Source organism: Somniosus microcephalus, chromosome 2 (genome assembly GCF_052327205.1).
Source record: "Somniosus microcephalus isolate GS21.2 chromosome 2, FLI_Smic_1.0, whole genome shotgun sequence".
In the NCBI taxonomy this organism is placed as follows: domain Eukaryota; kingdom Metazoa; phylum Chordata; class Chondrichthyes; order Squaliformes; family Somniosidae; genus Somniosus; species Somniosus microcephalus.
The window spans coordinates 74,195,181-74,220,828 of NC_140988.1; the positions used below are offsets into that span (position 1 = coordinate 74,195,181).

General features: G+C 47.6%; 1 protein-coding gene across 3 annotated transcripts in view; it reads right to left on the reverse strand.

Moving 5' to 3' along the window:
• Window positions 1-5,296: 5,296 nt before the first annotated feature.
• Window positions 5,297-25,648, reverse strand: part of pdgfc (platelet derived growth factor c) — a 504,030-nt gene continuing 483,678 nt past the window's right edge. For all 3 annotated transcript variants that reach the window (XM_086010449.1, XM_086010440.1, XM_086010431.1), the window contains 2 exons: window positions 8,483-8,697; window positions 5,297-7,042 (listed from right to left, as the gene is read on the reverse strand). In XM_086010449.1, the coding sequence (XP_085866575.1) occupies window positions 6,926-7,042; window positions 8,483-8,697 (332 nt within the window). In that variant the 3' untranslated portion in view covers window positions 5,297-6,925. The remainder of the gene's footprint in view (window positions 7,043-8,482; window positions 8,698-25,648) is intronic.

Here is a 25,648-nt window from a genome sequence, read left to right on the forward strand (position 1 = left end):
ACTTTGAAAATGAGTTTGGGCTAATACAGGAATGGCATAAGTCAAGTTTATGCTCCCAGCGCTGACCATTGCTATATATGTGTGATATAGTCAGGGATTCAAGAATAACCAGCTGGAATGCTCATATCAAATATATTTCGAGTTTGATTATTTAATTCCTTTCTAACTTACTTTAATCTGATCTGCAACAAGAGCTGAAGGATCCTTGAAGAGAACAAGGCTGATCAAAATGCTTCAAGATTTTTAGTCATAAGCCATTCATGTACCAAAGGCATCACTTTACACCAAAAAAAGCTGAAATCTTATAAGAATATACATTGGCCTAGAAATTCAGCTGTTTGCGCCAGCCGTTAGCGCCAGATTTCTGGCGCTATCCACTTAGTGGCCGGGCACCGCCGGATCTGCGCCTACGCCAAAATTCAGCTGGGCTTTAGCGCCGGCGCAAAGTGTTAGCGCCCGCTCAGCTGCGCGCGCATCTTATGACGTCATTCCATCGTGCAACGCCGTTTGTGCGCCCCAAACCGGAAATTCAGTGGCGCCCGGCCGATGTGGGCGTGGCGCTGCTAAGAACTGTGAAATGGAACTCAACAGAGGCCCTGTGGGATTCGGGGAGCGCTAATTAAAGGGCACATCCACTCACCCATAAAAGCCAGCCATTTCGCTGCAATGACTTTACTGCTTTGGATTTCTGCACAGAGAGCAAGGCACAGAGATTACTGATTTCGGACACCATAGGAGAGGTATTTTTGGCTTCTAGCCAGTGCTTTGACATTTGCATCCTTGTGATTTTGCTGTTTGGAACTTTGTAATGGGGGCTGCATGGGGGGGCCAACCCTCAGTTGCTACATTTTGTGCGAAGGGCTCGCAGACGCTTTGAGAGAGGGCCAGGCATGCCTAGACGCAGAGGGGCCATTAGGCGTCACCAACGTAGGCCTTACCCAGTCAGGCAATACCGGGAGCAGGTCTCATATCTCACCATGACTGCGGCGCATTGTGTTAAGAGGCTGCGCTTCAGAAGGGAGGTGGTTGGAGAGATCTGCCAGCTGCTTCACGCAGATTTGCAGCTACAGCTCATGTCCAGGGCGTCTCTCTCGGTGGAAGTGAAGGTCACGGTGGCTCTCAGCTTTTATGCAAGCGGCTCCTTCCAAGCCGCTGCTGGGGACATTGCGAACACCTCCCAGTTCGCCGCGCATCGCTGCATCCGACAGGTCACCGAAGCACTTTTCGCGAGGAGGCACCAATTCATCTCCTTCCCCATGACCCAACACAAGCAGGAGCAGCATGCAGTCGGATTTGCCAGGATCGCGGCCTTCCCCATGGTGCAGGGCGCCATTGACTGCACGCATGTGGCTATGCGGGCACCTATCCACAATGCCGAGCAATACCGCAACCGGAAGGGCTACCATTCCCTAAATGTGCAGCTGGTGTGTGACCACAGGCAGCGCATCCTAGCTGTCAATGCCCGCTTCCCAGGAAGCAGCCACGATGCCTTTATCCTGCGCCAGACTACTGTGGCTGACATGTTCCAGGCACAGCCTCCACCAAGGGGATGGCTTATCGGGGACAAGGGCTACCCTTTGTGCACATGGCTCATGACCCCGCTCCGCGCGCCCAGGACCCCAGCGGAGCTGGCATACAATGAAAGCCATCAAGCCACAAGGAACCTAATAGAGCAAACGATAGGCGTCCTCAAGCAACGGTTCCGTTGCCTGGATCGTTCGGGCGGGTCTCTTCAGTATTCGCCGGATAGAGTCTCCCAGTTCGTCGTGGTGTGCTGCATGCTCCACAACCTGGCTATCCGCAGGACTCAGGCACTGCCACCTGACATTGGCCCACCACCTCAGGAGGACGAGCAGGAGGACCCTGAGGAGGAGGAGCACCAGGCCAGGAGGGAGCGACAAGGTCCAAGGGCCGTCCGCCGGGGGCTTATTGCTCGACACTTCTAGGCCCCCTGTCAGGGAATGGCCTGGGCCACTGAACGCAGCTGAAGGCAGCCGCTCCGCAAGCCCTCAGCCGGTTAACCCAACAACCACTTGAAACATGACACCTGCACATGGTGAATAAATAAACATCTTTATTTCAAAAACTCAGGGCCCTTCCCACATGGAAGAGCAAAACAGAGAAGACCCCCGAAAAACAGTCACAAACTTCTGTCACTCCCAAAACTTGGGGAGGACTAACAAAACATCAACATCCAAATGGCCTTCCTCACTGGCCGAACAAAAACAAGCCCCCCCCACAACACAAACACCCCCATAAAACCAAACAACATAATGCCCCCCAGAACAGAAGCCTCCGCATCACCCAAACCCTCGCTCACCACACTCTATTCGGTGTGACGAGAGGGCGAGTCCGTCAACAGCCGTCTTTTGCCCCGGCCCCTCCTGCTGCTGCGCCTCAAGCTGGGCCGTAAGGCTGTGGCGAGGCTGGGGGAAGGATCTTCAGGGCGACAAGGCATCTCGCCAGATGCCCTTGGGGGTCGGCCTACACGAGGGCGGGCCCGGGAGGGGCCGGCTGGTGGCTGCTGCAGCTGTGGGTGGCCCTCTTCACTGCCTGCAGCAGCTCCTTGCACCCTGGCTGGGGGAGTGGCAGGCTCGCCTGCACCAATGGGGACAAGGTGGGTGATGCCAGGCGCGCGCTGCTCGACAGACACACGTGCACTCGGGCGGCCTGGCCGGGGAGCAAGCGCGCCAAACTGTTGGTCGCCAGACCGGTGTGCGGCAGCAGGGCGGCGGCTGGCCTGGCGACGCCTCCGCGCCAGTGCGAGGGTGGCAGAAGTCAGTGCCCCAACTGCGCCGGCATGTGCCCACATCTGCAGTGCCATTGTCTGCCCAGCACCTCTCAGCTGGCGACTGGCGTGCTGCGCTGCCTCGAGTTGTTGCACCCCCCTCTCATGCGCTGCCACAAGGAGCTCCACCCCCCTGGCGTGCGCTGCTGTGATTTGCTCCAGCCCCCTGGCCTGGGATTGGCCGAAAGCCACCACACTTTGTGCGAGGCTTTCGATGGCGTGAGGCATCTGTGCCACCACCTCCATGAATTCGACGTGTCGCCGCTCCGACGCCGCCGACATCTCGTCCAGGAGGCGCACCTCCTGGGCGACGTCCGAGTCCGGACTGGAGGGCGCCTCCACCCTCTGGCCAGAAGGCTGGCGTGCCGCCGGAGCCTTGCTGCGTGCGGCCACGCCACTGGGAGCAGGTTCTGCCCTCCCCTCCACCGCCTCCCCCCTCTGGGCAGAAGGCTGGCGTGCCGCCGGAGCCTTGCCGCGTGCGTCCATGCCACTGGGACCAGGTTCGGGGCTCCCCTCCCCCGCCTCCCCCTGGCTCTCCGGCACGCCAGACGTCTCCCCTTCATTGCCATCTCCTGGAGCGGAGGAGGGTTCCCCCGAGGTGGCGCCTTCCTGCTGCTCCTCGACGTCCTCCTCCTCCGAGGGCCTGGCTGTCTGGGCTTCAGGGAGCACCTCCTCCTCACCAGCTGAAAGCAGGAAGGCACAAGTGTAGCTTTAGAGTGAGGACAGGCCAACAGCGAGGGAGGCCGCACTGGTGCATTATGCGCATTTTTCGGCCAGTGGGGAAGGATGTAGATCTGATGCGCGAGGGCAAGGAGAGAGGTGCACCCGGTCCTGTCCTTACCAGTGGGTTCCAGTATAGGGTCGGCGTCGCCGAGCGCCACAGGCCCAGTCACCGGGTGACGCAGGAGTCGGGCCACCCTCTCTTCCAGAACCGTTAGCTCCTGGTAATCGCGAGGGCCTCCACCAGTGACACGCAGGCTCCTGGCGTTCCTCGCCAGCTTGGCCTGCAAGAGAAAGGAGGGCGTCTAAGTACAGTGTGGTGCCCCGTTGGTGTGTCTGAGTCCTCCCATGGTGGAATAGCTTGGACAGTGTGGTGCCCTGTTGCTGTGTGTGAGGCCTCCCATGGTGGAATAGCTTGGACAGTGTGGTGCCCTGTTGCTGTGTGTGAGGCCTCCCATGGTGGAATAGCTTGGACAGTGTGGTGCCCTGTTGCTGTGTGTGAGGCCTCCCATGGTGGAATAGCTTGGACAGTGTGTTCCCCTGTTGCTGTGTGTGAGGCCTCCCATGGTGGAATAGCTTGGACAGTGTGATAAGTGCAGAAAGAGCTATTGATTAACATGCAAGTGCCATTGCAGCGGCAGGAGGGCTGGGCATTAGACCTTTGATGTCCCTTTGGCCCTAATGGGAGGTGCACATGCAAGGATGAGGGGGACACTGGAAAGGGTACTCACCTTGACCAGCCGACATAGGTCATTGTATTTCTTGCGGCGCTGGTCCGCACTCCTGGGAACATCGGAGTTGGAGGAGACCCTCCGGGCAATTTTGGTCCACGTCTCCCTGAACTGGCTCCTGGGAGCCTTCCTGTCATTAGCCGGGCACACGACCCGTCTTCTCTTGCGTACCCCATGAAGGAGCACACCCAGCGCATGGTCAGAGAACCGCTGGGCTACATAGATACATAGAAGATAGGAGCAGGAGTAGGCCATTCGGCCCTTCGTGCCTGCTCCGCCATTTAATGAGATCATGGCTGATCCTTTAATTCAGTATCCCGTCCCCGCCTTCTCTCCGTAACCCTTAACCCTTTCACATAAGCCTCTTTCACGGGCCCTCTCCATTACCTCCAGGCGTTGATTTGGTACACAACCAGTCCTGAGGCCTAGTTGCAGGGCTACAGCATGCAGGGCGTGGCTGCAGTCAAAGTTGACCCTTCCCCCTTTAAGAGCTGGCCGGCGTCAGGGTGTCTGCTGACACTCACCACATGATCGCACCTGCGCTGCGCCCGGAATCGGCGTTATCAGGCCGCATCGCCGGATTAGCGCCTGAACATAGGGTTCCAACGCCTATTGCAGCGCTCGGCCAAAAAGTTGGCCAAATCTACTGAATTTCGGCGAGCTCGCCTGCACTTTCCGGCGGCCGCTAAATTTGCCGAGCGCCCGACTTTAGCGCCGCAATAGCATCCGAACTGAATTTCTAGGCCATTGTCTCTCCAGCTAACACTTCATTTGGGGTGAAACAGGAGGGTCATGGATTCAGCATCCAGTGCTCCATTGCATTACATTTCATTTTCAAGCACTGTAATACTCTGACAGTAGGCATTAACTCAATATATGGGACTCAATATATGCATATAAATGTCAAGATTTCTTAACCTTAGAAACTGATAGATTTCAGAATTACAATCACAAATATGATTTCGATAACCTTCCACTTAAACTTCACTTCAACCATTTATTACTGCACAAAACCTTCTGAAGAAATGTATTTTTTAAAGATTTACTGCAAAACAAGTTTCACATGTTGAGTTATTTTAATAAATCCCTCAAATAGACTTTACAAGGGCTGTTGATATTCAGAATAAAGCCAAAGATGTACCTCTTCCTTCATTTGATGAAAGCACAGACTTGTTTGCCATGTTGTCTTACAGTTAGATTGGGTCTCGCATTTCAGATTAATGAAGAACGTCATTACAGCACTATATGCAGAATATATATGCAGTTAATTGATTACTTTGTGGTCAAAGATCAACTGATACAGATCTAGCTGTTGCTACATTAGCTGATAGGCACAAGTGAGTTTTTAACATTTAGTTTAAAATTAAATAAATACCAATGCGTGCTAGAGACATGTGATGCAGTTTTTAAAAAAATGAGTGCTTCAGAATTGTTGAACAGAGTTTTTCAATTGAAAAATATCTCTTTAATTTTCTAAGAAAGTGATTTTGTTTTTTGTAATGAACCATTTAATAATCCAGCTGCTCTGGTTAGCAGTTCATGCACTTACTAGCTCAGTTAGTAAATTCACCAACGACACTCTTGAGTTAACACAAGCCATTTGTAAAACTATATATTCTCTAACTTTTATGACTTTTTAATGAAAAAGAAAAAAAATCGGGTCAAACTAAGATACAGATACAACTTTTTTATGAGCAAAATAGACAATTGGGTAGAAATTCTGGGTAGTATGATCTTTGGAATAGTGGCCACTATACAAAAAGATATGTACATTGCACAAAGCACCAACACTGACAGTGCAATGATATGGCTGTGCTTTTAATCACACCAACCTATTTCCCTTTTTTGTAAAGTGTTGTAAGTCATGAGTCATCTCAGACAACGCAAAAAGCTAAATTTTTAAATAAGTTTGGTACAAAATAGATACATTTAATGTGATATAAAAAAAAGCTTTAGTCATATTAGCCTAAATGAGAAGATTCAAAAAATGTACACACTTTCAGGCAATGCCCTCAGAAAAGTTTGTCGAAGTCCTCACTCTCCTCAAATTCTGCATTTATCCAATACATTGTTCATTAGGACACACATGCTAGAACATTGCAGCTGAAGTTGCAGAAGGACATGGAGAATTCTCTTTAAAAACTGTGCATGGAAGAGAATGATGGTTAATGCACACAGGAAATGATGTCACACAAGGGTGAAGCGGCACAACACAAACAGATTTTCTTGGAAGTTTTCAGCAACATGGCTAGGAATACTGTAACCCACAAAGTACGTGGCTTAAACAGTAAGTGACTCCAGATGTATTGTTTTTCCTGAAAAATATTTTCTGAACTTTTACTAGGTTCAGAACTGGAACAGTGAACAAAATAACATTTATATCCTTCCACAGGTGAAAGAGAGAAAGGGAACCTGGAGTGCAATGAAAGAGCCATTTTCTTTGCTGTCATCTAGAAATCCAAACTTCATTTGCTTGTAGAGCTCTTCCTCTGTATAACATTTTGCAGTTCTACCCATAGGCAGGAGAGCCGATTGATGTGTCTTGCGCCAAATCCACCAAAAAGCTAGAAAGTGGAAAGTCGAAAACTGAGATGACTGTGATTTCTGAGTAAGATAATGCACACAGGCCCCATTGCTCAATGGTTCAACTCTCTGAAAGGTAAATGCTTTTCAAGGGCAAACTAGCTTAACCTCCTGTTTTTCCTTTACACACACAGTCACATTCTTCATGGTGCTCCAATCCCACATCTGCCAGAGATTTCTGCAATGGTTTTCCAGGGCTCCTATATCGCAGCTGAAGAACCTGAAAAAATTGTAGGCCATTAAATTAAAACTCCATGCAAGGTGAAGGAATTTTACTTCTGTCACGATTAGATTTCTTCAAACACTTTTTGTGTCTTCCATTACTAGCATATAAAAGGGAATGAAACACCCGGATTACACCGCTAATCATTAGAGATTCTGTTCCTACAACAAAGCTCATGTTTAAAGCTGTCCTTATAAAACAAATGTGACCGAGGTATCAGTGCCCAAATTCTCACTTGGGCTTCTGGAAACTCAAGCAATGTAATTTAGCAATGATATGCATTGCACCACTGGACTGTGTCACCTAGACCTCTGTAGAAGTGAATATCAACATCAAAACATCAGTAACAACAAAAAAGAATCTGTTAAGTATGATGGAAATGCAATATTTCTCAGCATTCTTATTGTATAAGTAAATAGTTTTTAATCTGATAAAATAGGTTACCTATGTGGTGCAACTTTGTTTTTACAGCTGGTGATCCCAACTGAATATCACACTTGTCACTTCATCGCTTGTATTTTATTTGGTCAGACCAATGGTTGGACAATAAATTTCATCACACAGTTGTCCATCAGCTATATATGGTGGATCTTTAATCCACTGATCTCTGTCAATCTCAGAGCCATTTTGGGATATCTGAAGTCAATAACCAATAGCTCTAGTGATAGGATATTGATTTTGAATCCCAACCTCAGCACTGAATCAGGGGATGGATACCAAGCAGACTGCATACCCAAAGTGGCCCTACAGTTCTCCTTCCACCTTCTTCGGGCCACCTGCCCTCCCTCTCTCCTGCTCCTCTTTCTCCCCCTCTCCTTCCATCACTCTATCACAGTCCCCTCTTCCTCCTCCTGCCTCTTCCCACTCTCTTGTTTTGGTCCCATTATCCACAACCCCCCCGCCCCCCAACCCTGCTTGATCTGAAAAATACCCTTGGTCCTGAATTCCTATATGCAATGCCATGGGAGACCAATGAATGAATATAAAAATAAACAATTTTGATTTGTACCATTTTTGACTATTCTTTCAACTGCAACATGCTATTTTCTTTTTATTATTCATTTATATTTGGAGCATGAGAACTATGGGTTGTTGGGATCGGCCAAAAAAGTTAAGCAGATTACTCAGATTAATAATAGGAACAATTACCTCTGCTTCCTACTTACACAGACAGGATTTATGAACCTGCTGGAAAGTTATTAGTTCTGATTGGAGTGCACTCGCTGAACTTTAAGCAACAATTAGACTTTTAGGACGAGTCCTTGGATGTTCATGTGCAGAACCTGAAGGTTTAAAAAATTCCTATTTTACAGAAGTTTGCACCTCCATCATTCTTCCCAGCTAAGATTAGAACAGCTTTATTGCACAGCATTATTGCAATGTTATTACCCTGAGATTTTTTGTGTGAAAAGAATCATTTAACTAGCTATTGGATACCTCGTGGTATTTTTTTGAGACTTTGATGGGGACACATTGACAATCTTGGCAGCCAAGGGAGCAGCAGGCACAGTTTCCTCCGCAGCGCTTTACCAGTAGACAGCCAGGCCAGTAGATGGTATCTGTCCGTTTGAGTTCCTCCCTCAGAGACACTGATATGTTGCGTGGTGTGCAGCTGTACAGCTTCACTTCTTCCTTCAGCAAGTTCAGATCCACTGCATTAACAAGAACAAGGACACCTCTATTAGTTTCCTAATGCTTCCAGCAATCTCAATAGAATATTTAAGAACACAAGGTTATGGCATAATAGCGGGCTATTCTGTCCATATAGATCAATGTCCAAGTATCACCTAACTGTTTTTGACCTTCCATTCCCTACCTGTTAAAACTTAGCTCATCTTATGTTGTATTCCAGGTTTATGAAAGGGAATGGAATAGAAGGATATGTTCATAGGGTAGGAGGAGGTTCATGTGAGAACCTGTTAGGCCGAGTGGCCTGTTTTTGTGCTATAAATTCTATGTAAAATAAAATAAATAGCATTACAGAAATAAAGCTTAGGGTGTTGTTTTGTACAATCTACTGAGAAATATCAGCATGTTAAGGAAGTTTTGAGCCTGATTTTCTGAAAGAAAATTTTCTTTTCAGTTTGCTGAACTTGTATATCTGTAATTAACTGTTAAATACTCCAGCTATTATTTTAGCTACAAACGATTAATTAACCAGCTTTGCCATTTATATAAGGCTACTTGAAATCTAAATCCATTTTGGTTTGTGTCTATTTTGATTTAATTAAAAAATCCAATTAGTGATCTAATGCAGATGATCCTATCCCCTAAAGAAAAACAGGCATAATGGGCATTTTGCTGCTTTTGCAGCTCATTTTGTGCATTCACCATATTAGACTGAGAGTTTGTGGAATGTGCCATTATGGGAAGATTTGTAAAAGACTTTTGTTTCCCAAATGTTATTACTGTATTGTGTAAACTGAAACCATCTGATTTGCATGGCAGTCTAGCAGCTGTGTAGCTGGGCTATCGGTCTACCTGGCAGTCTATTGAAAGTAATGGATCTGAGGCATTTATTTCCCTTATGGTTCTGGAAGGTTCTCACTTGTCATTTTTTTGATGGAGTCTTAATTTCAACTCTGACTAAACTTATTGCTTGGTAGACAAAGTTAACATGTGCAAGAGAATTTAAATTTGAATAAATCTTAACAAATTTAGATACAGGAGTATCATATCACTGTCAACACATTTCAGTGGAAAACTGTTATGTGCAACAGCTTAGAACAGACTGAATAAATGCATATAATTCAAATAGGTTCATCAACATGTCTAATGGCTTGCTAGCCCTTTTTAGAATAAACAAGTCGATCTTCCATGGTGTTACATATATGTTAAATCAAGATTAAGTGTAATCCTCAGATAAAGCATGGTTAGGGGGCAGGGGATGTAATTGCACCAAGGCAGGGGAAGGCGTGAAGGGGTAGGAGTCAGATAGGAGGGATGAGGAAGGAGAGGAGGGCATGATATGGAGAGGGGAAGGAGAGGGGAGTGGGAAGCAGAGAAAAAGAAATGGAAAGAGGGAGAGAGTAGGAGACAGGGGTTGTAGTGTACACGGGCTGCTGGTCTGTTGGGGAGGGGGGTTAATTATTGAGCATTTTGCTTGTCACTGGGGGGTAGGTTTCATCAAGGCTAGTAATGGTGCTCAGTGGTACGATTGCTTACAATATGCCATAAACGCCAACTTTCACACCTTTAAATGCAGGCCCTTTAGCTGTGCGCTCTGTTATTCTGTTGCTACAAATCAGTCCTCAACTACTTCCTGGAGTAAAAATGTAATTTTCTCAACCAATATTAATTTTTTCCACTGCTGCTGGAAGATTCAATCTGCTGTACAGTTTGGGTCCTGGTTTAAAATGTTGAGTATTTGCGGTCTGCTCCAGGGATCTGTAGCGCAGGGCCTACAGAGAATCTGTAGATGTTAACCAAAGGTACTGTTTTTTGCATGAGTTGGCCCTGTTGCTGGGTGGGTGAAGGAGATTATATTGTTCTACATGTAATTAATGACAATCAGTTTAAGAAGCAATATTCTAATCATTAGGGATCAAGAATGTTTGATACGATGTGGTTGGGCTGCTCTGCATTCATGGTCAGCAGTTACACTTAATAATAGTACTTGGAAAGTGTGTCATCCTTTTCTGCTTTTTAAATTTATCAAGAACACAGAGGGAGATTTTGGACATTGATATTTATGCCTTTGTTACTTCTAGACTTGACTATTCCAGTGCTCTCCTGGCGAGCCTCCCATCTTCCAACCTCCATAAACTTACGCTCATCCAAGACTCTGCTGCCTGTATCCTAACTCGCACTAAGTCCCGTTCACCCATCACCCTTGTGCTCGCTGACCTACATTGGCTACCAGTCCAGCAATGCCTCCATTTATAAATTCTCATCCTTGTTTTCAAATCCCTCCAGGGCCTTGCCCCTCCCTATCTCTATAACCTCCTCCAGCCCTACAACCCTCCGAGTTATCTGCGCTCCTCCAGTTCTGGCCTCTAGTGCATCCCCAGTTTTAATTGCCCAACCATTGGTGGCCATGCCTTCAACTGCTGAGGCCCTAAGCTCTGGAATTCTCTCCTAAAGCCTCTCTGCCGCTCTACCTCTCTTTCCTCCTTTAAGATGCTCCTTAAAACCTACCTCAACTGCCCTACTATCTCCTTATGTGGCTCGGTGTCAAATACTGTTTGATAACGCTCCTGAGAAGCGCCTTGAGATGTTTTACAACATTAAAGGCTATATAAATGTAAGTTGTTGTTGTTTTGATTTAATTTAGATTCGCTAAGGTAGGCACTCAAACTATTTTTCTTATGTTCCAGAAAGGAAAGGTCAGTAGAGCGGGGCTGTCATGTAATGTTGGTAGAGGACCATTGTGCATAATGGGCGACATCACGTGACCCTCACAGCTCCACTTACAGGCACTGTACCAATGGACTGCTGCGGCTGTGCACTGTTTTAATATATAATAGGTGGCAGGTCTTTACTTGTCTGAGGTTATTTTGAAGCCCCAGGAAAGCGTCCCAAAATACCTGGTCTTGGTTTTCCCAAGCCCGCTCCACGCAGCCCCGGGAGGGAGAGAGAAAAAAAAAACCTGGTCTTGGTGCCAATTTGTAGAAGTTGTCGCTCCCTAAGTATCCAAGGCTAAATCTTCAGACCAAACTGTAGTGCCTGTCTAATCTCCAGATCTCTGAGACACTGGGCTGGATTTTGCCAATGGGGAGCTTTTGGAGGCGGGACTCCCACTTGTCAGGTTTCAGTCCCGCCTCCATCAACTTCTGACCAACCCACGCTATGTTCCCTTAATTGACCTTGTTAAGCCCGCCCAGCGGGCTTAGCAGGCCAATTAAGGGAAAGCCGGTTACAGAGAACGTTTCATTTTCAATAATTTTTGACAGATGAATTGTCATCGTTTGACAGCTCTGTGAAGCTGTCAAACAAAGACACTCTCTGTAGTTTGATGAGATCTTGAATTCAAAACTCATCAAACCTCTTTCTTTTGCAGAAATTAGATGGTTGCTGCATTGAAGAATGCAACGGCCATCAGTCATCTCGGCTGCGGAGATGCGAGACTCTCCGCATACCCAACTCTTGAAGCCTGCAGGAAGAAACAAAGGTAAGTAAACTTTTTCTAACAGGCAGGTAACAGGCAGATAAGTGGCACTAATCCCCTTCCCGCCTCCAAGGAGACGGGACCCGGCGCGGGTTGGCTACCCACCTCCTGGCAAGATGACACAGAGGCGGGTTGGGGCGGGTTGGGCACCCGCCCCCACATTCTCCCATTTTCCCAGCAGTCCCACTTCCATACCCGCCTCCCCAGCACTGGCAAGATCACACCCACTGAGTCACTGGCAGTGTATTGTACCTACACAGCAGCTTAAAAAGTAGAAATGGCAACGGGAAGGCAGGAAGGTCACATTTGCATCACCTGACCTCTCCCCACCATCCCACCAATCGGTTCCATTCCTGATGCAATCAGTCACAGTATTCAATTATTCCCTGAACCCATATGTAACTGTATTATTATAATTCTGTGCAGATATTTTAGGTAGTAACTAATGATCTCCCATGACATTGCAAACATAGGAGGGGAGGGAAATTTATGCCTGAAAAAACATGGCTGGAAATTTCTCCTAAAAAATGGGTGGGTTTGGAGCACGGGGGCAGTTAAAGTGTTAAAAATGGAATTCCTAACCTGATCCCTCCTCCAACCCGCCACATCCAGTTTTAACGGAGGCGGGACAGGGGTGGGTGACCAACCTGCTCCCAGGGGGCGGTACATCAATTTAAATATTATAATGAGGTTGGAAGCCTCTTTCTTAACCTCCATTTTGAATTTAACTGCCTGTTGACGGATTTCGTACAATTCGTGAAATCGGCAGTTAAAGCGAGGCGGGGACTACTGGATCCAGGAGGTAAGTGACTTTATACCTACCTCCTGATCCAGGATCTCTGCCATACCCACCCCCTGTGATCGGGGACTCCCTCTCGAGGCCTCCGATCGCCACGATGAGGCCTCCCCCCAACTCCACCGATGATGCTGAGGCCAACCACAATCCTCCGGTGCCCGGCCCTGATCCTCGCTACACCCTCATGATGCTTGGCTGACTCCCCAATCCCCAGCCAAACCCAATCCCCGGCCGACCCCCCGATCCCCGGCCGACCCCACGATCCCCGGCCGACCCCCCGATCCACGGCCGACCCCCCGATCCCCGGCCGAACCCCGATCCCCGACCGACCCCCGACCCCCGGCCCCAGCCGACCCCCCGACCGCTGGCCCCGGACGATCCCCCCCCGACCCCCGATCCCCATCCGCCCTCCCAACCCCTGATCCCCAGCCAACCCCTTGATCCCCAGCCGACCTCTCAATCCCCAGTCGACCCCCCCGATCCCCGGCCGTCCCCCCCGATCCCCGGCCGACCCCCCGATCCCCGGCCGTCCCCCCGATCCCCGGCCGACCCCCCGATCCCCGGCCGTCCCCCCGATCCCCGGCCGAACCCCCGATCCCCGGCCGACCCCCCGATCCCCAGCCGTCCCCCCGATCCCCGGCCGACCCCCCGATCTCCGGCCGACCCCTGATCTCCGACCGACCCCCGACCCCCAATCCCCGGCCAACCCCCCGACCCCCGGCCCCAGCCGACCCCCCGACCCCTGGCCCCGGACGATCCCCTCCGACCCCTGATCCCCATCCGACCTCCCAACCCCTGATCCCCAGCCGACCCCTCGATCCCCGGCCAACCCCTCAATCCCCAGCCAACCACCCAATCCCCAGCTGTCCTCCCCAATCCCCGGCCAACCCCCCGATCCCCGGCCGTCCCCCCAATACCCGGCTGACCCCCCGATCCCCGGCTGACCCCCCGATCCCCGGCCGAACCCCCGATCCCCGGCCGACCCCCCGATCCCCGGCTGGCCACCCAATCCCCGGCCGTCCCCCCGATCCCCGGCCGTCCCCCCCGATCCCCGGCCATCCCCCCGATCTCCGGCCGTCCCCCCGATCCCCGACCAACTCCGCCCCCCTCCCACCCGTAGCTCCCCAACCAAGCCCAACGTGATCTGCGACCAAGCCCACTGCCACTCCTCCCAACCCCCATCCTTCCCCCGGACTGAACCCTACCTCCCTCTCTGCAGCCGCTGGCCTACCCACCCACAGCCAGCAAGCCTCTCGATCTGACTGGCTGCGGGAGGGAATCCGAGACCTCACATGCAAATCAGGCCCTGTCCTTAAAGTCGGTAGGGCCTGTGGGTAACCCGACCTCCCGGGTTTCTTGCCTGCCTCGGAGGCACCCCCACCCCAACCCGCCAGAAAATTCTGGCCCATGTGTCTGGCAGTTAGAAATTGGCTGCCCCATTGATAGCGAAAACCTGTCAGATCCAATTTTTAGGCAGGCCTGTAAATTAGTGAGCATCACACCTGCCTGTTTCAGGTAGGAAGCTGCTTGAATATGCAAATCGGGGTCCTGCACCTGTTATAGGCCCCTTTTGCAATTTACAGGTACAAATGGACAGAGTGTGCGCTTAAAGGAATTGATGGTGCCTGCTTAAGAAAAGGCTCAGAAATTTTGGTGGGATAATTTTTATGGGGCCAGGAAGAGCAGGAGTGCTTCTCCTGGCTGCACAAAAATATTGCGTCCTGCTGTCGGCTCATGCTTAACCTCTCTGCCATCAGTTCTCCCTCCAAGCCTGACCTGCGATCGGCAAGCTGCCGGTTTGGCCTGCATCTCCCTGGCAGCATTCAAATCAAGCCCGAACCTGAAAATGGTTTGACCTCCAGATGGCGGCTTCGAGCAGCTGTTCCACGACTTCATGCCCATTTCGGGCAGAAATCCAAAATCCCTTCTTCTCCCACCCTGGGAGTCAAGACCAAGTGCAGTCTTCAAGTCAGCAGGGTGATGATTTGGAAAGTGTAGCTTTGTGTAAAATTTAACAGGGAATTTGTTGAGCCTTTGCTCATTGTCAGCGCTCAACAGCCCTTTAAACTTTACCGGTTGAGACCAGAGCATCTAATAACTTTTAATTCTCTTCTGAGACAGTAGGTAGTCATTTAGGTAGTATTTTGTGTTCTCCTGTGAGGCCTGTACCTCTGAAATGTAAAGGACGGTGTAGTAGTTTGCAAACTCTCTGTTGATTTTGGTGATTTGCTGTCTGCTTTTCAGATTGATGTTTGGCTTGATTCTGCTCTATTCTGCTCATGCTTGTGTAGGGTGTACTCTAGAGGGCTAACTTTAGGAATGTGCACTCCCAGTGCAGAACTTCACCCGCCAGGAATGCATGGCAGGAAGTTGCGGGCACTCTCCCTGATTTTAATGGACAGGAAATTGTGGCTAGTGTGGCCATAATTTCATGATATTTGTTCCTCCTGGGCGAGGCTGCCACGTTCTTCAGATCATTTTTTAAGAGTTGATTCTATGATCCCGTGCTCCAGGGAAAGCTTGCTCGCAGGAAGCATGCAGATAGGGCTACTGTGACTCCATGTGTGACCCCTCACTGCAGGCACAGGATTGCGGGAGAATCGCTCCTTAAATTCCATTCACTGGCATGAAAAGCATCTGTGAAGCAACAATCCGACTTGGATTACTTTCAAAACCACTTCCCAGAAGCTCCGTGGCTGCCATTTTGAAAATTAAGTTGCCAACAAAGAAAAATAAACTTTACCAGCCTCCCTTAGATCAAAGAGTAAGTGCTGTACTGAATCACAGAGTCAAGTAAGAAGTTTCAGCCCATGAGTCAATATACACACAAAAAAAGTAAAATACTTTGGCAAACCACAGTTCAGCCACTTCATGGAATTAGAACGCAATGTTAAAATTGTGATTACAGGAACTGTACATTTAATTCCATACCATTCAATAATTGAACTCCTGAATTTTAAAACTATCTACTTACAGTAGTAAAAAAAAAATTCTTCTAATTTCATGATTCCTTCATCAATCATATCAGTTTACATAAATTCTATATTCCAATGTTTCCAATGAATACCTCTATTTTTCTACATCAAGGTGGCACACACACAAACTCATCAGGGCGGACAGATTGTATTTGCTTCTGCTGTCAAATGAGTAAACAAACAAAATCCTCAATGGACCTCACTAAACAACTGTAAGGAATCACATGATGTGTGATTAAAGGTACCATACTATCAGGAGTTTCTATAGGGGGAGAATATAGACTCCTTGGGAGGGACAATCCGAGTATAGGTCCAGTCATATCACTCAAGCTGGGACATATCCTTCAATCCACAGCGCATCGAAAGGGTGGAATTCACACCAGTGCTTGGGACGAGAGAATGATATTCCATGAAACTGGCAAATCAGCTGGAGTTTTGCTGGCAGCTTCTGCCTTGCTGTTTTTAAGATGGGATACCCTAAGTGAAACAGGGTAGTTGAGAGCTATATGCTGTGATACAGTTCCACAGAGACGGGAAAGCCTCTGGTACCTTGCCCAAGTGGACATTCTTCAGATGCAAGTCTAGACATGAGTACCACCTACTTGTGAATATTTGCTCATTTTAAAATAAAATCAAGAAGATAAAAATCCAGCAGGAACACTTTCAGATTGGGAAATGAGACCCACACTACGTATTAATTAATGAGACCATGTGGTTGTCCCTTGTGTAAGCTCTGCGGTAGGCTGGATAACAGAGGCGTGATGTCATAATTCGGGAAGGCAATGTGGAAATCAAAACATACTTGTGGGTAGCAGTCTACTCTGAAAAATGTCTTATAATTATGTCTCAAGAAGAAAAATCTATTGGAGCACATTAAGTACTCCTTTGCTATCATTCACATTTGTTCAAACTGGGATCTGAGCCAGGAGTTCACATTGGGTTGGATGAAGTACCACTGGGCCTGGATGATGTAGCATTGTTTAAGGGTCTAGTCCCAGACTGTTTGACAGGAAAATTCCAGCCTCTGGCAAGTATTCACACTTATCAGACTAGGAGCAGCAGCAAGCGGGAATCTGTACAGTATATCCCTATAGAAAAATGCCATCAGTGCAGTGCTATATATGTAACTGACTTCATAAAAATGTCTGGGCCACTCTTAACTTGACAGTATTTAAACAGACAGTTATACAACACCTTGAAAGTTTAGCCCTGTAACAAACAAATATATAAATCCAACAGTGATTCAGTGGCACTGTTTGGAGGAGTCGGTATTTCATTTGTCTTTGGGAAATTTTATGACTCCTGTTTCTCCCCTCCACCCACCCCACTGTTGTGTAGGAAACAAATAAATAAACTTTTAGTCTTACTATGCTAACCTATAAAACTGTGAATAATCATATCACCAGAGCAGCTTGCTTCAGTAGGAATTCATACTGGACAAGCTCATTTTTCTCAGTTTGCATTAGCAGGTATTCCACTGGAATTAAAGCAGAAGGTAATAGCCAAGCACTGTACTTTTATCTGCTCAAAGTTTCTGATACCATAGTGGAGATGTGGAAAAACCATTCAGCTTTATTTGGACATTAGTCTGTGATCTGTGCCTTCACAAAGCTGCAGCAGATTAAACTTTTTTTTTAAATTCAGTAGGAGCCAAAAGTTGATCAGCAAAGCGCAAGGGTACTCGATTTTCTTGTTCTTGTGTTCAAATCCCTCCATGCTTCACCGCTCCCGAGTTCTGTAACATCTTCCATCCCTACAACCCTCTAAGAACTCTGTGTTTCTCCAACTCTGGCCTCTCGTGCATCCCCCACTTCCTTCACCCCACCATTGGCTGTTGTGCCTACAGCCATCGAGGCCTTGAGCTCTGGAATTCCCTCCCTAAACCTCCCCACCTCTCTCACCTCCTTTAAGATGCTCCTTGAAACCTACCTCACCCATCCTAATATTTCCTTCTTTGGCTCGGTGTCAAATTTTGTGTGATTACACTCCTGTGAAGTGCCCTGTGATGTTTTACTACATTAAAGGAGCTATCAAAATGCAAGTTGTTGTTGTTAGTGGCAGCACTCTCACCTCTGAGTCAGAAGGTTGTGGGTTCAAGCCCACTGTTAGAAGTATTGGCCCGTAATTTGCGGTCAGTGGCGAAGCAAAGGCGTTTGCCCCTGGACCCGAAGTAAGCTTCCCACAAAGATTGCGCGCTCTCTGTGGTGAGAAGTTCGGCTTTTCCGACGTTCAGTTGAGATCAGTGCAAGTTAATGGGGAATCCCTAACGCGAGCTGCTGTGACGTCAATAAGCTGTCTAAGCAGCCAATCACAATGCAGAATTCTCACAGACAGGGAACCAGGAAGAGAATAAGTTCCTTTTATTCTAACTTTTTAAAAATGTTAGAGAGCAAAACAAAGATTGGGGCTCTCACATGGGGTAAAGGTAAACCTGAAATAAAGATGAACAAACTCTAATTTTTTTTTAAAGTTTCTTAAAAATTGTAATTTTTATTAAAATGGGTAAATTTGACACTCCATAAAATTAAAATTAGTTTTTCAGGGCCATAACATTTGCTTAGCAATCAATACGCTGTTAAGACCCCAGTTACACCTAATCCAAAAGGGTCTAACATTTAATGGGGTATTTACCTGCAAGTTTTCGTCAGTTTCACTGATTTCCCTGATTGTACTGTTTACCAGCAATGGGGGGGGTCCAGAGTGCAGCCAGTGTTGGAGCAGTGAATAACTAACCGTAACTTCAGGATTTCCGCGTTAGGATGGGCATGCGCTAAATCCTGAAGTTGCGGTCAGTTTCAAAGGGATAATAACAGTAAACGCTGTTCTTTCGCTGTTATTACCCACCACAAAATCCAGGCCAATATCTTTCCAATGAGATGTTAAACTGAAGCCCTGCCTGCCTGTTCAAGTGGAATGGAGCCTATAAAGAGCGGGAGAACAGTATTTGAAGTTTAGAAGGAATGAGTTTAGAGGAGCAATGACCATAATAGTACCAATAAAAAAGAAAAAGTTAAGGAAGATTGCAAGGGAGAGAGGTTGCATGCTGGAGGTGAGAGAGGGGGCAGCTACCACACTGCTGAGGACATTGGCACATACTCGGCACTAAATTAGAGTGATTGAAGAATGGTAAATATACAAATCCAATACTCTCAAAAAACTGCACCAGTTATAGCTTCCTCTTTCATGCAGAAACCATGTGAAAGGCCCTCTTTATAATACCCATCACTATAACACACAATTTGCTGCTTTCCAAGACAGACAAGTGAGGGTCTGGGTTTGGGGAAGTGGAGGTATGTACACACATGCACAATTAGACTGCTGGAAATCAGACTCTGTCATGAATCCTGCAGTACCCAATACCCCATTATATGTTTATTTTGGAACAAAGGACAGCCACATCAATAATGAATGGCTTCTCAATGAGCTCAAGTCAATTTTCTTTGTAAAAAGTTCCACATTGCCCAATTTGAATTACCTTGAGGTCCCAATTGAAATTGGCACTCATGTTATTGGAGATATTTATGGATACTTGAAGGTACATCCACTTTTATGTTTTGGGGAAAATATGGTTCTGCTCTACAGCTGAGCACTTGGGAGCGGAGCCTAAAAAGAATGGGACAACCAGCAGCTGAGCATTCAGGAGCGGAGCACTCAGAGCAGAGCCTATAAAAAGAGTGCAAGAAGCAATCTGAGAAAGTGACGTCACAGTCAATGGAGATGAAGGAGACTTGGCCCTCAGGAACTCAAGCTAAGAGTTTAATTTAGTATACACATTCTAATTTTAAATATCAAACCTAAATTAATGTATAAATAAATAACTAGATTATATCTAATTATATCTAAGGGGATAAAATAAACTAAGTAGAGGATACCAACATTAAAGGGATCCAAATTGCATTAAATAAATATATGGTATATACAAATAATAATAAATCAGACTAACTACAAATTATTTTGATATCAATCTAATCCATCAACTAATTAATACTAGACCTTAATCAGTTTTTAGCTCTAGAGATAAATTACTGCTAACAATAAACAAATAAATAAAGTCTAGAAATGTCAGTACAGGCTATGTGTCGGGATTATAATATGTGGGAGCTTGTGGACAGTGAAACTGTCCTGGATTGCCACATCTGCAGGAAATGTTTCTACCTTGAGTCACTCCAGCTCAGAGTCCTTGAGTTGGAGTGTGAGTTAAAGACACTCTGACAGATAAGAGAGGGGGAGGAATTTCTGGATAGTTTTCTCCAAGTACTTTACCTCACCTTCGGGGAAACCACAGGTGCAGAAAGGGGAAAGTATGACTGTCAATCAACAAGGTAGGGGGAATAGAGGGGAGATAGATGAGTAGTTCCCACAGAGACTAGTCCTATCAAACAGGTACAATATAGTTGATACCTATGAGGATAAGGAGAAAGACTGTGGGAAGGACAGCCACAATGCTGCTCTAGGCATTGTAATGCAGAGGGCTATCCAAAGGGGAAGATGCAGAATAGAAACATAATAGTTATTGGGGATTCAGTAATTAGGGGGATATGTAGTAATCTTTGCAGCCATGATTGAGAGTCCTGATGGCTGTGTTGCCTTCCTGGTGCCAGGGTAAGGTCTGTAAAGGAACCTAGAAAGTGAGGGGGAAGATCCAGTTGTCATGGTTCAAGTTGGGACCAATGACATAGGAAAGAATAGGGAGGAGGTCCTGCTGAGGGAGTATCTGCAGCTACGAGCTAAATTAAATAGCAGGACCTCAAGGATAATAATCTCAGGATTATTACTTAAGCCACGTGTAAATTGACATAGGGACAATCAGATTAGGAAAGTTAGCACATGGCTAAAGGATTGGTGTGGGAAAGAGGGATTCCATTTCAAGAGACACTGGCACTAGCCTCTAGGGGAGTCAAGAGATATGGGGATCAGACAGGAAGGTGGAGTTGAGGTCAAAGATCAGCCATGGTCATGGTCCATACCGGTATCACCGACATAGGTAGAAAGAGGTAAAAGGTCCTGCAGACAGATTTTAGGGAGCTAGGAAAGAGATTAAAAAGCAGGACCGCAAAAGTAGTAATCTCCAAATGACTCCCGGTGCCACAAGCAAGTGGGTATATAGAAATAGGAGGATAGAGCAGATGAATGCGAGGCTGGAGAGATGGTGCAGGAGGAAGGGCTTTAGACTCCTGGGATATTGGGACCGGTTCTAGGGGAGGTGGGACCAGTACAGGCCGGACAGGTGGCACTTCAACAGAGCTGGTGCTCATGGCGGGGTTTGCTAGTGCTGTTGGGGAGGGTTTAAACTAATTTGGCAGGGGGATTGGCACCAGGGTGTAGCATTAGAAAGGAGAAAAAAGGTGCACAAAGGATTGGGAGAGACAGTTAGCACTACAGTAAGAAAAAGCACGGTATTAGGTGGGGTCAGACTAAGAGAATACAAGAAAGCCTAAGATAGATGCAGTACATGTGTGTGAATGCACGAAGTGTGGGAAATAAGGTTGGTGAGCTGCAGGCGCAAATAGCCACATGGGAATATGATGTCATGGCGATAACGGAGACTTGGCTCAAAAAAGGGCAGGATTGGATACAAAATATTCCTGGATATATGGAAAAATTGGCTCACTAACCTTTAGCGCCCCAAAACAGTTAGTACCCCATACCCGAAATTCAATAGTAGCGCCCCAAGCAGGAGGTGGGGTGCTACTGGAAGCATCTTACTCCATCTTGGGGCGCTCCCATTGAATATTACGGTGCTATGTGCAGCAGCGCCATACAAGCCGGCAAGTAGTGCCGCAGTACCACAGGCCTCCCTCCCCTGATTAATGGGGAGGGGCCTAGCGCAGCGTGTACTGGGGCCCTGCTGGACCACCGGGGAGCAGGGTGCCAGCAAAAGAGCCCAGCACTCAAGAGGAGTGCCGGGCTGCCCGATTGCGGCCGCCACCCTCAGCAAGAGGCAAGAGGGGGCAGGTGTTGGCAGGCGGCCCAAAAAAAGGCCACCCGGCACCTGCCCTTTAATTATTGATGCCCCAGGCACATAAAAGCCACCCTGATCCTGTCGGACATAGCGTCTGGCAATAGGTCAGGGGGCATGAGCCAAGTTTGCAGCCAGGGCGCGAGTAGGCGCTAGTTGCTTTGCGCCCTGTTAGCACCCCGGGCACTAACGGGAGGAGCAAAGCAACTGAATTTTCCCCAACGTTTTCAGGAAAGATAGGGAAGGAAAGAAGGAGGTGGGGTGGCAATATTGATTAAGGAGAATATTACAGTGCTGGAGAGAGAGGATGTCCCGGAGGGGTCAAGGACAGAATCTATTTGTTTAGAATTGAGAAACAATAGAGGTGCCATTACACTACTAGGTGTATTCTATAGGCCACCAACTGGTGGGAAGATTATAGAGGACCAAATTTACAGGGAGATTACAGAGAGGTGCAAGAACTATAGAGTAGTGATAATGGGGAACTTCAACTATCCTAATATAGACTGAGATAGTAATAGTGTAAAGGACAGAGAGGGGGAAAGAATTTCTTAAGTGTGTTCAGGAGAAGTTTCTTGATCAGTACATTTCTAGCCCAACGAGGAAGGAGGCTTTGCTGGATCTGACTCTGGGGAATGAGGTTGGTCAAGTAGAGCAAGAGTCAGTAGGGGAACATTTAGGGAGCAGTGATCATAGTATCATAAGGTTTAGACTAGCTAAGGAAAAGGACAGGGTGCAATCTAGAGTAAAAATACTTAATTGGAAGAAACCCAATTTCAGTGGGTTGAGAATGGATCTGGCCCGGGTGAATTGGAATTAAAGATTGGCAGACAAAACTGTAATCGAACAATGGGCGGTCTTTAAAGAGGAGATGGTTCGGATACAGTCGAGGTATATTCCCACTAAGGGGAAAGGTAGGGCAACCAAAGCCAGAGCTCCCTGGATGACGAATGAGATAGAAAGTAAGATGAAGCAAAAAAGGGGGCATATGACAGATGTCAGGCTGAGAATACAAGTGAGAACCAGCCTGAATATAGAAAGTTCAGAAGGGAAGTGAAAAAGGAAATAAAAGGAGCAAAGAGAGAGTGTGAGAATAGATTGGCAGCTAACATAAAAAGGAATCCAAATGTCTTCTATAGGCATATAAATAGTAAGTGGGTAGTAAGAGGAGGAGTGGGGCCAATTAGAGACCAAAATGGAGACCTACACATGGAGGCAGAGGGCATGGCTGAGGTACTAAATGAGTACTTTGCATCTGTCTTTACCAAGGAAGAAGATGCTGCCAAAGTCATAATGAAAGTGGAGGTAGTTGAGATACTGGATGGGATAAAAATTGATAAGGAGGAGGTACTAGAAAGGCTGGCTGTACTTAAAGTAGATAAGTCACCAGGACCGGATGGGAATTTGCGGAGTTACTGGCCATAATCTTTCAATCCTCCTTGGATATGGTCTGGTGCCAGAGGACTGGAGAATTGCAAATGTTACACCCTTGTTCAAAAAAGGGTGTAAGGATAAACCCAGCAATTATAGGCCAGTCAGTTTAACTTCGGTAGTAGGGAAACTTTTAGAAACGATAATCCAGGACAAAATTAACAGTCACTTGGACAAGTAAGGATTAATTAAGGAAAACCAGCACGGATTTGTTCAAGGCAAATCGTGTTTAATTAACTTGATTGAGTTTTTTGATGAGGTAACAGAGAGGGTTATTGAGGGCAATGTGGTTGATGTGGTGTACATGGACTTCCAAAAGACTTCCGAGAAAGTGCCACATAATGGCCTAGAAATTCAGTATCGGCACGTTTGGGGCGCTACAGCTGGGCGTTCGCTAAATTTAGCGCCCGGCCCAACTTAGCGCCACCTTCGCCGAAATTGAGTTGCATCGCCCCAAGAGGTTGCTGCTGCGCTAAAGCAGGCGATGCACGACTATCATAAGATGCTAAGCCGGCGAGCCGAGGTGCTAACACCGAGGGCGGGCACAGCGCAGGTGCGGCGAGTTTCTGAATGAAGGCAGACACGCTGGCGCCGGTCAGCTCTTAAAGGGGGAGGGTCGACTTGTTTGGCTGCCATGCCCTGCACACTGCAGCCCTGAAGCAAGGCCTGACCATTGCTGGTTCATCAGTTCTATGCCCAGGACCATGGAGAAGCCCGCTATTCTTCCAAATCCCATTGCACGCTCTTGCTGCTTGTCCAGGGTCATGGGGAAGGAGATGTACTGACGTCTCCTTCTGAAAAAGGCATTGGTCACCTGGCGGATGCAGCAATGTACCGCAAACTGGGAGATGTTGGCAATGTCCCCAGTAGCGGATTGGAAGGAGCCGGTGGCACAGAATTTGAGATCCACCGTCACCTTCACTGCTACCAACAGAGACATCCTGCTCCTCGGCTGTGGCTGCAGATCTCTGTGAAGCAGGTGGCAGATCTCAGTGACCACCTCCCTTCTGAATCGCAGCCTCCGAACACACTGCTCCTCAGACATGTTCAGATATGAGAACTGCTGGCGGTATACCCTGGGTGGGTAAGGCCTCCTGTGCCGACACCTGTTGGCCCTTCTCCATCTGGCCATGACTGGCACTCTCTCACGGCGTCTCTGAGCCCTTTGAATGCAATGGAGAAGCCCAACGTTTCCACCCATTGCAGCCCCCATTTTATGTGGTGACTCAAGGCTATGGCACTGAAAGTTAAATCCAAGTGCAAAGCTCTGGCCTGAAGCCAGAAGTACCTGTGCGAGCACTGAGTCAAAGCAGAAAGTTCTCTCCCTTTGTCTCTCTCCAAATATCCGTCTCTCACACAGAAGGATTGACACAAAATGGCTGCCACTTATAATGCAGGAGGAGTCCCCTTTAAATAGTGCCCCCCGCGCCCTGCAGCAACTGGGAACCGTTCCCCTCTACCAGTCGCTGGGGGCGCCAGGCGCACAGAAGGGCGGCGCCACTGAAGTTCCAGTTCGGGGCGCACCAAGGGCGTTGCACCATGAAATGACGTCAGGATCTGCGCGTGCAGCTGAGCGGGTGCTGCGGTTTTGCGCTGCCGCTAAATCTTGAGTGAAGTTCGCGAGCGTCGCAGATCACGCCGCGCCCGGGCGCTAGCCGCTTAGCGCCCCACTTCTCCTCCTCCTAAGGCACTAGCGGCTGGCGCTAACAACTGAATTTCTAGGTCAATAGGCTTGACAGCAAAGTTGAAGCCCATGGAATAAAAGGGACCATGGCAGCATGGATAAGAAATTGGTTAAGTGACAGGATACAGAGAGGAGTGGTGAACAGTTGTTTTTCAGACTGGAAGAAGGTACACAGTGGTATTCCCCATGGGTCGGTACTAGGACCACTGTTTTTCTTGATATATATTAAGGACTTTGACTTGGATGTAAAGGGCACAATATCAAAATCTGCAGATGACACAAAACTTGGAAGTATAGTGAAAAGTGAGGAGGGTAGTGATAGACTTTAAGAAGACATAGACAGACTGGTGGAATGTGCGAACACGTGACAGGTGAAATTTAATGAACAAAAGTGCGAAGTGATACATTTTGTTAGGAAGAACAAGGAGAGGCAATATAAAATAAAGGGTACAATTCTAAAGGAGGTGCATGAACAGAGAGACCTGGGGTTATATGTGCACAAATCGTTGAAGATGGCAGGTCAGGTTGAGAAAGCGGTTAAAAAACCATATGGGATCATGGGCTTCATAAATAGAGGCATAGAGTACAAAAGCAAGGAAGTTATGATGAATCACAGAATCACAGAATCACAGAATCCCCACAGTGCAGATA